Below are 13,852 nucleotides of genomic sequence, written 5' to 3'. Positions count from 1 at the left end.
GGACGTCCCACTTGTCAAGATTTAAGGAGCTGTGTCCGTCCATGGACGATAAGAGAAAATAGGATTTTTTGTACTCACCGTAAAATCCTTTTCTCTGAAGTCCATGGACGGACACAGCTCCCACCCCTCCTTTTTAGGTTTGTACTGCTTGTTACGAACTGAGGCTGCATGCTGCAGTGAGGAGGGTTATGTCTGGAGGGACCGTCCCCTGGGCGGGGCTGTTCAACTCTGTTAATGTAACATGTATTTAACTATTTAACATGTTTCTGCCTAGTCCTCTCCTGTAAAACAGGGAACATAACCCACTTGTCAAGATTTAAGGAGCTGTGTCCGTCCATGGACTTCAGAGAAAAGGATTTTACGGTGAGTACAAAAAATCCTATTTTTTCTTTCAATTTTGCACTTTTATTTAATGGGACTCAAGAAAAACGAAAGTTTAAGTATTCATGGTTAGGTTGGGCATATAGAAAAAAAATCTAAGAAAATAACAAGTAAAGGGAAACATGGGAGGAGTAAAGCTCTGTACACACGATCGGATATCTAATGGAATCTAATCTGATGGATTTTTTCATCGGATATCCGATGAAGCTGACTTTCATCAGTCTTGCCTACACATCATCGGTAAAAAATCCGACCGTGTCCAACGCGGTGACGTAAAACACGACGTGCTGAGAAAAATGAAGTTCAATGCTTCCGAGCATGCGTCGACTTGATTCTGAACATGCATGGATTTTTGACCGATGGATTTCCCCACAGACGATCGTTTTTTTCTATCGGTTTTTTAACTATAAGAAAAATTTAAAACCGGTTCTATTTTTTTTTCACTGATGGATAAAAAAACGGTGGGGCCCACACACATTTTCAACCCTTTTTTTTTTTTTTTTTTTTTTTTTTTGGACACCCCTATTGAAGTATGTACTTTTATAAAAGGGTAATACTGAATTCACTGCCATGTGTACTTTGATTTTTGGGGCATTTTTACTACGTCCAGTGTCCCAACAGGTTAACTATTTTTCCATTTACTATGCTGGATTTTGGAAAACTGCTGTTACCCATTTTTTTTTAATAAAATGATTAGCTTTTAGTAATTATAGTTTAACACATATTAGACAGAATGAGTTTACAATACTTTATGCAAGTGTTGTTGTTCCTAGATACGTCTGAGATTGTTTATAAATATTTATTCACTATTTGAGAAGACTGTATTGGTTAATATAAAGGATAAAGAGAGTTGGTTTTGTGGTGATATAAGCAATATTTCAAAAAGTTAACCAAGTCTGCTGGCAAATAGTCTTTGACCTTAGAGGTTCCATATTTTCTTGACTGATCGTTTCATTGATCGTAATTCAGGAGTTCTGGGTCTTAACATATGACAGTTGTGGTTGCCCATGACTGTACTATAACCTATTTGATGGCAATAAACGTGGGACGTTAGTTTGAATTGGTATGTGGTGATCTCCTATTGAGTTTCTTATTCAGCAGTGCCTAATAAGAATGTTTCTGTATTAAATGTTCGAACAGCATATGTAGTATGTTATGTACTCTATGCCATAACCGTTGGACCAGGGGGCATGTTTATCAAATATGGGCAACTCATGTCTAACTCAGTTTCAGCTACTATCTAAGTATTATTTTGTAGTTTTGTTTCTATTGCAAAGATGTTTGTGAGTAAGGCCCCTTTCACACCGGGGTGGGAGGTGCGCTTTACCCTCGGAATTGCAGAGGTATTTGTCCGCAAGCGGTGTGGTTTTACCCACCGCTAGCAGCCGAAAAAGGGGTTAATACCACTGGCAATGCGCCTCTGCAGAGGTGCATTGCCGGCGGTAAAGCCATGGTTTCACAATGCTTTCAATGGGAAGAAGTGGTGGAGGAGCGGTAAACACACCGCTCCAAAGATGCAGCTAGCAGGACTTTTGGATGGAGAAACAGCAGCCGCTGTTTCAGGTCGGTTTGCAGACACTATTTTTAGCGCAATAGCGCCTGCAAACCGCCCCAGTGTGAAAGGGGACCTCCGGCGTGTTTGCACAGCCCACGTGCAGAGCCTGCCAGGAAGTCGGCGCTGCACTAATCACAGACAGTGAGACGTCCTGATGCGTGGCTGCAGAGATCGGAAAATGTCTCGCTGCTTGTGATTAGCGCAGTGCCGACTTCCTGGCTGGCTCTGCACGTGGGCTGTGCAAACATGCAGGAGCTCATCCTTATTTGTGAGTATGATTTGGTAGCATTTCATGTTTGCACCTAGTTGTTGGCTTCCCGTTTATGCATATACTTTGGTGTTAAATAGACTAATAATGTAGTAAAAAAAATGTCTAGATAACGCCAATGACCACATATCTATTTTAAAGCGGAGTTCCGGTCACAATTTCACTTTTTAAATATAAATACCCCTGTAATACACAAGCTTAATGTATTCTAGTAAAGTTAGTCTGTAAACTAAGGTCCGTTTTGTTAGGTTGTTACAGCATTTAGACACTTTATAAAATAGAAATCGACTGGGGCCATCTTAAGTGTGGGCCTCATGAAGCCAGACTGTATGACTTCCTGGATTTCAGCCTTCCAGATCTCGCACATGCTCAGTGCTGCACAAGCAGTGTCAGATCAGGTTTCAGCACCTGTGCTGTCCAAGTCACATGATTCTTTGAGACTGGGGAGTGCACAGACTCCTGGAAAGTTACACCCACTACATTCCCAGGAGTCTGTGCGGTGCATTAAGCACCTAGGTGCAGGAAGTGGGAAGATTAACTATTCTGCCTAGCAACAACACTTTGAAGGCATCTAAAAAAAAAAAAAAAAAAAAATTCGTAAAGGACTAATGACATTTTTTTAAAACTTCTGATGTAATGTTATATTTATGGGTGGAACTCCACTTTAAGTTTTAAAATGTAAATAGTATCTCTTATTTCCTTTTATTGGCTAAATGTCAAACCAATTTGCATGAGCATGCAAAGCATTTGTGTACAACTCGTATTTTATTACTTTTGTTTGTTTTTTCAGGTTGCCGAACTTAAATTGGAATTGAAGATTAGAGGCCTTCCGGTATCTGGCACAAAAACAGATCTTATTGAACGTTTGAAGCCATACCAAGATTTAAATAATAATGGTGTAACTGCAAACACTTCAGCACCAGTCGCCACCACCGCAACCACTGCTTCTACAGGTAGTGGTGCCACGGAAGATGCTACAATAACATTTACTGCAGCAACTTTTAGTAGTTCTGCTCAAAATATGAATATAGAGACAGCCTCGTCTACAAATGGAAGCAGCCAAGCATCTGTGGATGCCATGAACTCCCCATTACCCATGTCTCCTACCCCTTCTGAACAATCCAACTTTAGCACTGAAGACACTAACATGACGGACACGTTTGCTGAAATTATGACCATGATGTCACCATCTCAGTTCATGAACGCTTCACCCATTAGAGTCGGTATTAATGAGGACAGTATAGGGGCTACCAGTGTTGGCACTACAAACATGGACTTAGATGCTGCAGAAAAAGACCGCAAGCTTCAAGAAAAAGAAAAGCAGATCGAGGAGCTTAAGAGGAAGTTGGAACAGGAGCAGAAGCTTGTTGAAGTTTTGAAGATGCAGCTTGAAGTAGAAAAGCGTGGCCAGCAACAGCCATGTTCTAACATTTTGGTAAATGTGGATCATCAGAAGCACTTCAGTGCTAATATTAAGGAGGAGAACTCGATGTCTGATTGCCAGAATTCTACTCCGGCTATTCTGAGTGGCCATTTGATAGGACAGCCCACAGTAACTACTGGAGGTCAGAGTATTCTTGCCAACAATGCTGTTGTCATCAAACATGAAGTTCCCAATCCTGAACATCAGAACATTATCCAGCAATTCTATGTGACTTCTCAAAGGCCACAGCAAGGTGTGGTCGCTCAGTCTCAGGCACTTTTAACCACTCCAACCGCTCAGATTTTACTTCCTGTCTCTATCAAAACTACCAATGCAATGCAGCTGTCAGTAGTTCAGGTGTGTCCTTTTTTCCTTTCCTTTATATATAGCAGTAATATACTATTATATTGTAAGCAATTATGTTACTGTATAAAGTCAGTTCCTAATTTTTTTTGTATTAGACACAATAAAGAGAAGTGATATTTTTAAACTGCAGAATGAATACAGTTTAGTACCATACATATTTTTCAGGGAAGAGCTATAAAAGTATCGCCCTATTCCCCGCTGTGTGAAATGCTATTGCATTAAAGGGGAAGTTCTACTTTTATAAAAAAAATAATGCAAACTTTTTTGCAGGTTAAATATTTTTTTTACACTGGAGCCACTAAAGCATTGCACCTGCGATAAGCAGATTGCAGGTGTAATGTCAGAATTCTACAGACTTGCATGCAGTTACTGAATTGCAGGAGAAATGAATTAACTATGAGGACGCTCACCACCACCCTTGCAGTTCATTGAGATCTACAAGCAGTTAATTGAGAACTTCTACTACTAATTGTAGTTCAAATAAATATTTTTGCAAGTTATGACAGTGGGTGTGGGGAGAGGATCCCCGCCCGCTGTCACAGGTAGGGGGTTTCTGGGGGCTGAGGGGGGAGGATGCAGGAGTTTTTTACCTGTTTCTTCCTAAAAACATGTTGCATGTTCCAAAGGTGAACTTGGCCTTTAAACTTTCTGCGACAAGGTATAGTCAGGGGTGTTTTCGTGTGCAAAGAATGTTCTCAAAAGCATATGCCAATAATTCTTATTCACTGGATAAATGTAACTTTCATTTAGAAAATTGTATTTATTTGCATATCTTACCTTCCATCAACAAACCCAAAAAAGATTTAGTTTCTTTATCGTTACATCACGGGACACAGAGCGGCATTCATTACTATATGGGTTATATGGAGTACCTTCAGGTGATGGACACTGGCAATCTCAAACAGGAAATGCCCCTCCCTATATAACCCCCTCCCATAGGAGGAGTACCTCAGTTTTTACGCCAGTGTCTTAGGTGTTGGTCATGGTTTAGCTTGCCTCTGCATCCTTGGGATTAGGTGAGCTAACCGGTTCTGTCCAAAGGCCTCAGCGCTAAAGTGGTCAGTAACCGGGCCCCAAACCCTTGGGGTATAGCCCATAATGCTTTTCTTTTTAGAGAGCTGGACCCTGGGCCCAGAACTTAGAAACCTTTGGGGGCCTAATGTTTCTGTTGCCAGGGTGCTATATGGGCCCAGGACAGTGGATCCTTCATAGGAACCCAGGGCCTGAAGGTCTAGACATCCCCACGGAGATGGGGGAAGATTGGGCCTCTTGCTTGGCAAAGTCCTGCGGCATGGAGCAGGTAAGTGAGGGGAAAACTTGCGGAACTTGGTTCTTAGCAGGTTTTTTCTGGGGAGTCACAGGGGACATGCCTAAAGTTATGCGCTGCATCTGGCAAACTAGTCACATATCTTAATGATAGGATGGCTCTATGTGTATTATTCCCCATAAGAAGTGACCTCCCTTGTAGTGTTGGAAAAGCATTGAGTGGGGCCTGTGTGATATAATGTGTATGTGTGTGTCAGAGAGCTGTGCTTACCTGCAAGCCTCCAGGCGATGCTCCATCAGTCTTCCTCCTCTGAGCCTGCAAAACGCTGACCTCCTCGTGGTTCCAGCTGGAGCAGAGAGGCTCCCTTCCCCCCAACCCCCCCCCCCCCCCTATCGGCGGGCGCGCGCGCGCGTTCACGTGTTATAGGCGCAATTCGCGCCGTTTAGCTGAGGGGGGAAGGGTGGGTCAGTGGCTTAAGGAAGGGGCGGCCCTTCCTTTTTTCGTTCCAAACAGCTCATTCGATACATTGGAACTGGGGAGGAAAGACCAGAGCGGCAGCACGGGGCGCCGAGGACACACAGTGGCCAGAAAGGATATTGCAGTCTTCAGAAGACTGTTTTCAAGCCTAGAAATAGGCTGTTTCTTTTCCATCTCATAGTTTTTCTTTGCAATACTATTCAGGGGGACAGAATGCTTTTTCTTTCCTGGATTTGAAACAAAAAATAAAAAAAAAAAGTCATCGAGGGGAGAGGAAGCATTTTTTATCCCCCAAACAGGTGTTTGGGCAATTAACTATTTATAGTTCCAAGTACCAATAAGCTAGCAGGTGTACCTCGGTATTGTACCATGGCATCCGGGTCAGAGGGTACAAGAGGTGGGGATTCCCCCAGAGAGTCTGAGGTCTCGGACAAAGTTATGCCGCTGCTTTCCCCACAGGGAGCCTTGGGGCCATCGGGATCTGGGGCTGGAGCTGGCGCGGGTCAGTCCAACCCTAAGATAGTGACGGAAGAGGTATTACTCACCTCTTTAAAGGAGATGGAGAAAAGAATGGGAAAAATGATAGCCACAGCTATGCGGGGCAGTAAACGGATTAGATCTCCGTCGCCCGAGCGCGGACCCTCAGAAGAGGAGGTCCTTTCCTCAGGGGAATTGGACGACCTCTTGGACAAGGACCAAGTAGGTTCAGGGATCGAAGATCCGGATACAGAGGAGTCTGGAGCAGTCTCCCAAGGGGAGAGCTGGTGGATTCAAGCCTTAACGGACTTGGTCCATAATGCATTCAACTTGCCAGTACCAGATCTCCAGGTATCGACGGTTTCAGCTTTGGGCTCACTGAGGGCGCCTCAAAGCAATGCAGTGTTTCCGATCCACCCTCTACTAGAGGGAGTTTTGTTCCAAGATTGGAACAAGCCAGATAAAATCTTCTTACCACCTAAAAGATTCTCTGCCCTATATCCTATGGAAGATAAATTTTCCAAGAAATGGGCTACTCCTGCAGTGGACGCAGCCATCTCATGTATTAACAAATCATTAACATGCCCTGTAGAAAACATACAGGTATTCAAGGATCCAGTTGATAAACGCTTGGAAGCACTACTTAAGAACTCCTTCACTACTGCAGGGGCAGTAGTACAGCCAGCTGTGGCTGCGATTGGGGTTGCTCAAGCATTATCGGATCAAGTTAAGCAGATGCTTAAACTTATTCCTGCCCAGCAGGCAGAAGAATTTTCGGACGTCCCTAAGGCCATATGTTTTACGGTAGACGCAATTAAGGATTCTATCCAGCAAGCAACACGTTTATCGTTATCCCTTATCCATATGAGAAGACTCTTATGGTTAAAAAGCTGGGAGGCCGAGCCCCCATGCAAGAAGCTCCTGGTAGGGTTCCCCTTCCATGGAGGACGACTCTTCGGAGAAGACCTAGATAAATACATTCAGACCATTTCAAACGGCAAAAGTACTCTCTTGCCAACTAAGAAGAAGTTTCAGGGGCCTGCGTTTAAACGACAGTACTCCCCTGGGCAGGGGCCCTCTAATGCCAAACAGTATCGACGGCCTCCTGCGAAAGCAAACTTCGGCTTCAACAGCAAGTCACAAGGACAGGCTGCTAGAGGCAGAAAGCAGTGGTTTCGCAAACCAGCAAAACCAGCCCCCAAGCCGACCTTATGAAGGGGCGCCCCCACCCATGAAGGTGGGGGGAAGGCTGCGACTCTTTTCAGAGGTCTGGGAAGCCAGCATTCCCGACGAGTGGGTACGGTCTTCCGTGGCCACGGGCTACAAATTAGATTTCCTAAAGTTTCCTCCTCCTCATTTTCAGGCGTCGAGGATTCCAAACGATCCGGAGAAGGGAGCCGCATTAATGTCGGCATTAAATCATCTACTTTCCCAGGAAGTAATAGTAGAGGTACCAGTCCTGGAACAGGGGCTGGGTTTCTACTCCAACCTATTCATCATCCCAAAATCCAATGGAGATGTCAGGCCAATTTTGGACCTAAAGATGGTAAACGCATACCTAAAAGTCCGCTCATTTCGGATGGAATCCGTGCGGTCAGCAGCTGCCACACTCCAAAGGGACGACTTCATGGTGTCCATAGACATAAAGGATGCCTACCTTCATGTTCCAATTTATCAGCCACATCAAAGATATCTACGCTTCATGGTGACTTCGCGTCATTTCCAATTTGTGGCGCTTCCCTTCGGGTTGGCTACGGCCCCCCGGGTGTTCACGAAGGTCCTAGCTCCAATCCTAGCCAAGCTAAGGATCCAAGGGGTCACGATCCTAGCATACCTGGACGACCTCCTAGTCATAGATCACTCGTCTCCCGGCTTGGAGCGAGCAGTGGCCCTCACGGTCCAATACCTCGAAGTTCGGCTGGGTCCTAAATCGAGAAAAGTCAGCTTTCCTGCCCACAAGGCAGTTGGAATATCTCGGCATGAGATTAGACACAGAACAACAAAGAGTGTTTCTACCTCTGAGGAAGGTCAAAGCCATCAAGGAATTAATCCTACTGGTTCTAAGCAAGAAGGAACCGACTATTCGCCTATGTATGAGGTTACTAGGCAAGATGGTGGCCACATTCGAGGCGGTACCATACGCCCAGAGCCACACTCGCATCCTGCAGGCAGCCATCCTGTCAGCAGGGAGCAGAAGGCCACAGCCCTTGGATATCCCGTTGCCGCTCTCATCAAGAGTCCGACAAAGTCTGTGTTGGTGGTTAGACCCTCAGAATCTACTGAAGGGGAAGTCTTTCAGCCCAGTGGCTTGGAAGATAGTGACCACAGACGCCAGCCTGACGGGCTGGGGAGCAATTTTGGATGGTTGCACTCGCCAAGGTACTTGGGCAAAGCCAGAGAAGCAGTTGCCCATCAACATCTTGGAGCTCAGAGCTGCTCGACTAGCCCTCAGGGCTTGGACGTCAAAATTGCAGGGGTTCCCGGTGAGAATTCAATCAGACAATGCCACGGCCGTGGCATACATAAATCACCAAGGGGGAACCAGGAGTCAAGCCGCTCAGAGAGAGGTGAGCTTGATTCTCCTATGGGCAGAGGCTCATGTGCCCTGCATATCGGCAATATTCATTCCAGGAGTGGACAACTTTCAGGCGGACTTCTTAAGCCGCCAGACTCTATTGCCGGGGGAATGGTCTCTGCATCCACAAATCTTTCAAGCACTCTGCCAAAGATGGGGAGTGCCGGACGTGGATATCATGGCATCGAGACTCAACAAGAAGCTAGACAGGTTCATGTCCCGCTCAAGGGATCCGATGGCCTGCGGAACCGATGCGTTGGTTTGCCCTTGGCATCAGTTCAAACTTCTTTATGCGTTTCCCCCGCTCCAGTTACTACCCCGCCTGCTGCGCAGGATCCGGGTGGAGCACATACCAGTCATCCTGGTAGCTCCAGCATGGCCCAGAAGGGCATGGTACTCACTAATCTTAAGGATGGTAGTGGGAGACCCTTGGACTCTTCCTCTACGGCCAGACCTGCTATCGCAAGGTCCGATCCTCCACCCTGCCTTACGGCAGCTAAATTTGACGGCCTGGAAGCTGAATCCCTGATTCTCAGGGGTAGAGGTCTGTCTCAGAGAGTAATCTCTACCCTAATCAGAGCCAGGAAACCGGTCTCTAGGGTGATTTATCACAGGGTCTGGAAGGCCTATGTAGGCTGGTGTGAGTCCAAGCTATGGCTTCCTCGCAAGTTCACCATCGATAGAGTTTTAAGTTTTCTCCAGCTAGGAGTGGATAAAGGATTGGCATTAAGCACAATCAAAGGACCGATTTCGGCTCTGTCAGTGTGGTTTCAGCGGCCGCTGGCCACCCACTCGCTGGTTAAGACCTTCCTTCAAGGGGTCTTACGTATTAAACCTCCAGTTAAATCCCCGCTTTGTCCGTGGGATTTAAATCTTGTTCTGTCAAGTTTACAGAAACAACCGTTTGAGCCGTTGGCTGAAATTCCTTTGGTTTTACTGACAAGGAAGTTAGTATTTTTGGTCGCCATAGTTTCCGCAAGAAGAGTATCGGAACTGGCGGCCTTATCCTGTAAGGAACCATATCTTATTTTTAATAAGGACAGGGTCGTTCTCCGCCCTCATCCTTCCTTCCTACCGAAGGTTATATCCAGTTTTCATTTGAACCAGGATTTGGTATTACCATCCTTCTTCCCTAAACCTACTTCCAGAAAGGAAGGGTTGCTGCATACCTTGGATATTGTCAGGGCCATGAAGGCCTATCTTAAAGCTACAAAGAAGATCCGGAAAACAGATGTGCTGTTCATTTTACCGGATGGGCCCAAGAAGGGGCAGGCAGCTGCAAAGTCCACGATTTCTAGGTGGATTAAGCAATTAATCACTCAGGCCTACGGCTTGAAAGGGTTGCCTCCTCCAGTATCATTAAGGGCTCATTCTACTAGGGCCATGGGCGCCTCCTGGGCAGCACACCACCAGATCTCTATGGCTCAAGTTTGCAAGGCGGCAACCTGGTCTTCTGTCCACACGTTTACAAAATTCTACCAGTTGGACGTAAGAAGGAATACTGATACAGCCTTTGGGCAGGCAGTGCTGCAGGCTGCAGTTTGAGACCCTCGGATTCCGGGGGCTCCTCTTTTTTGAGTTAAATTTAAAATTTAAGATTATTTTTCTCAACTAAGTTGGATTTATTATGATTTGAGTATATCTCTAAATTAAATCCTTTTGTCTTGGAGATGTTCTCCCTCCCCTCATTGTAAGCATTGCTTTGGGACATCCCATATAGTAATGAATGCCGCTCTGTGTCCCGTGATGTAACGATAAAGAAAAAGAGATTTTTAATACAGCTTACCTGTAAAATCTTTTTCTTGGAGTACATCACGGGACACAGAGCTCCCACCCCTCTTTTGGGGACCATTTTGGGAGGCATACTGCTTGCTACAAAACTGAGGTACTCCTCCTATGGGAGGGGGTTATATAGGGAGGGGCATTTCCTGTTTGAGATTGCCAGTGTCCATCACCTGAAGGTACTCCATATAACCCATATAGTAATGAATGCCGCTCTGTGTCCCGTGATGTACTCCAAGAAAAAGATTTTACAGGTAAGCTGTATTAAAAATCTCTTTTTTTTCCTCCCAGGATTCAAGAACAGTGAACAATTGAACAATGCCATGCAGATCATTACTTTATCTTTGGGGTTGTTTCATAGTATTGACTTCTGTTTTAGTATCTATACCATAATGACATAAAAACAAATAACCATCGAAACTTCACTGACGTATTTGATTAATGTTTAAGTTGTGACAATACTGATTTATAGGATGAGTAGCTTTGTTATTCTGTATGCACATTTTTACAGGAAGCTTGGTTAGCTCAACGTTTTTTGGTTTATTTTTTTCTGTCCCTCCCTAATTCATAGCAAACTACAGTGGTATGCCATAGCCCAGAACAATACAGTTATGAGGTTATCTTTCATATGACTACCAACTTTGTATTCTTTTATGAAAAATGTATTATTTGAGACCAAAACTCAGTGGTCTTATGCTGATGACATTCCTTAACCACTTCAGCCCTGGAAGAATTTACCCCCTTCCTGATCAGAGCACTTTTTGGGATTTTTGTTGAGACACTGAGCCTTGTTTTCAAGTTGGAGGTATGGCTTTTTGGCCACAATTCTTCTTTTGAAGACTACTTTTGGCCAGACTTCTCTGGATAGTAGATGAGTGTACCTGGGTCCCACTGGTTTCCGCCAGTTCTGTGCTGATGGCACTGCTGGACATCTTCTGATGTCAAAGGGAAATACGCATGATTCATCTGGTGCTTTGTTTCCTTGGCCATCCAATGCCTTTTTCTTTGTGCTTCTTCAAGAGTGCTTGAACAGCACATCATGAAACCCCAGTCTGCCTTGAAATCTTTGCCTGATAAAGACCTTGCTGATGCAGTATTACTGTACTTCTTTGTGTCTTGTTGTGTGCTCAGTCTTGTCATGGTGTATGCTGTGTGACATGACCTGCCTTCCACAACCTGACCTTAATAGCAGAGTTTGACTGTTCCTCACCCAGTTTTAAGCATCCTACACAGCTGTTTGAGTTAATGATGGTTTCAACCTACAATCGATGATCATTAGCCCCTGCTTAATATAATTGGCTAATCATACAGCTGACTCTAATCCTACAAAATCCCTGACTTTGTGAAATAATTGATGCTGGTTTGAACCCAAAGAGTAGTCACACCAAATATTGATTTCATTTAGAGTTTTCTTTTATTTGCTCACTTTGCCTGCTGGGAGACACAAATCCAGAAAAACGCATAAAAATGCATCCACATGCTTTCTTTTCAATGGGACAGTGTGAAAGGGCCTGTGTGTGTGTGTGTGTGTGTGTGTGTGTGAGATAGATATATATATATATATATATATATATATATATATATATATATATATATATATATATATACAAACCCAAGTTCCAGCACCAAGGGTGATGCTTGGCATCCTATGCAAGTGTCCACAACAATTGTACTTATAGCTTAGTGTCTGAGCACACTAGTCGAACAGAACCTGATTCTCCATAGATAAAACCAACCCCTTATGGTCTCGTATATGAAACTGGCTAAATCTAAAAAGACTTTCCTACATATGAACAGATTGATTGTGAAATGTGTGAAGCTTTGCTGTTCCTTTAAAAAAAGGTTTGCACTCCTTTTTTTGCTGATATTTATCCCATGAAAAATGATTTTAAAAATAAATGGTCTATTCCGATAGTGGACCCTGCCTATTCAGTCCCTAATAAACAATTTAGAGTTTCTGTTGAGGATGTTCCCTTTTGTTCAGGATTCTGTTGATTGGTCATTTTAAAGGCCTTGTTTGCTTTTTTAGGTCCAGCCCTGCAGCTAGCTGTTGCTGCCATGTCTATTTTCCAGACTAATGCCATAGACTACAGCTAAATCGACTAGATGCCTGAATAGTAACCTTTCTTTGAAGACTTAGAACATTTACAGTTGATGTCTTTGGCCCAATTGTTTTGTGTTGAGACTCTTGAAAATGTAGTTTGACAAGTCTCGAGAATCTCTTAAGGCTAAAAGCATTCTTGGTATGCTGAACATACTTGTTAGAAACGTCATTTGTCAATGCCCTATTGATGATGAATGCCTTTTTGGGGAACAAAATCGCAAAGTAAGTTACTGGAATTAAGATATTCCTACCCCACAGGTGTAGCCTAAACCTCCTACTCCAACAGCTTCTACCCCAAAGAAAGTTGTCCCACGTGTCAATCCCAAAGCCAAGGCTTAATGCTTCTTTTCTCCCTTAAGCCTACCAAGCCTTCCTCAAAATGAAGGGGTTTCCCCACTCATCGGGGGGGGAAATACACCTGTTGGCATTTGCGCCACTCTGGATCTGAGATGTTCCAGGCCACTGGGTCCAGATTTTTTCATGTTCGATAATTTTGGATGGAATCTAGAAGAATTGCTTTCTTTAGAATGAGAAGGGGAATTTCTTGCATCAGTAGACATACAATATATCTACCTTGCGATACCCATTTTTCCATCATATCAACGCTTTCTGCATTTGGCTGTTGGAGACGAGCACTTTGCGTCACTGCCATTTAAACTCTTCTCTGCACCCTAAGTGTTCACAAAAGTGCTTTCCCTTCTCTGCGAACCCAGGGTATTCATGTCAAAGGTTACCTGGATGACTCCTTGCTGAAGGACTCCTCTGTTGGGTTCTTGTCTGACAATGTCCAAAGAACCATCCAATTCCTTCAAACGACATGGACATCTTGGCCTCTAGGTTCAACAACTGCTGAACAAAATTTGAGCTTAGACCAGGTATCTAGCCTTCACAGTAGATGCTCTGTTGATTCCTTTGACTAATTTCCAACTGCAATCCCTCCATTAAAGATCTTAAAGAGGAGAAAAGAGTTTGATTCTCCTTGCACCAATTTGGCACGTGGTGCACAGACATACGCTTCTGATGGATGAGCTTTGCCCTCTTCCAGACACACCAGACTTACTGGCCCAAAGCTCCCTGTTCAGTGCTGCTTTTCAGTCACTTAAAACCCAAGTCTAAAACTTGGCGATAGGGATATCTCTGCCTCACCTTTTTTGCCATTTAGTAGTATCCTTATGTG

General features: G+C 44.3%; 1 protein-coding gene across 12 annotated transcripts in view; it reads left to right on the top strand.

Moving 5' to 3' along the window:
- Window positions 1-13,852, top strand: part of MRTFB (myocardin related transcription factor B) — a 453,672-nt gene that overhangs the window by 405,830 nt on the left and 33,990 nt on the right. For all 12 annotated transcript variants that reach the window (XM_040356880.1, XM_040356879.1, XM_040356881.1 and 9 more), the window contains one exon: window positions 2,995-3,984. In XM_040356880.1, the coding sequence (XP_040212814.1) occupies window positions 2,995-3,984 (990 nt within the window). The remainder of the gene's footprint in view (window positions 1-2,994; window positions 3,985-13,852) is intronic.

Source organism: Rana temporaria, chromosome 6 (assembly GCF_905171775.1).
Source record: "Rana temporaria chromosome 6, aRanTem1.1, whole genome shotgun sequence".
NCBI classification, from domain to species: Eukaryota; Metazoa; Chordata; class Amphibia; order Anura; family Ranidae; genus Rana; species Rana temporaria.
The sequence above is the reverse complement of the archived record's forward strand: the minus strand, read 5'-3'. Positions and strand labels throughout refer to the sequence as shown.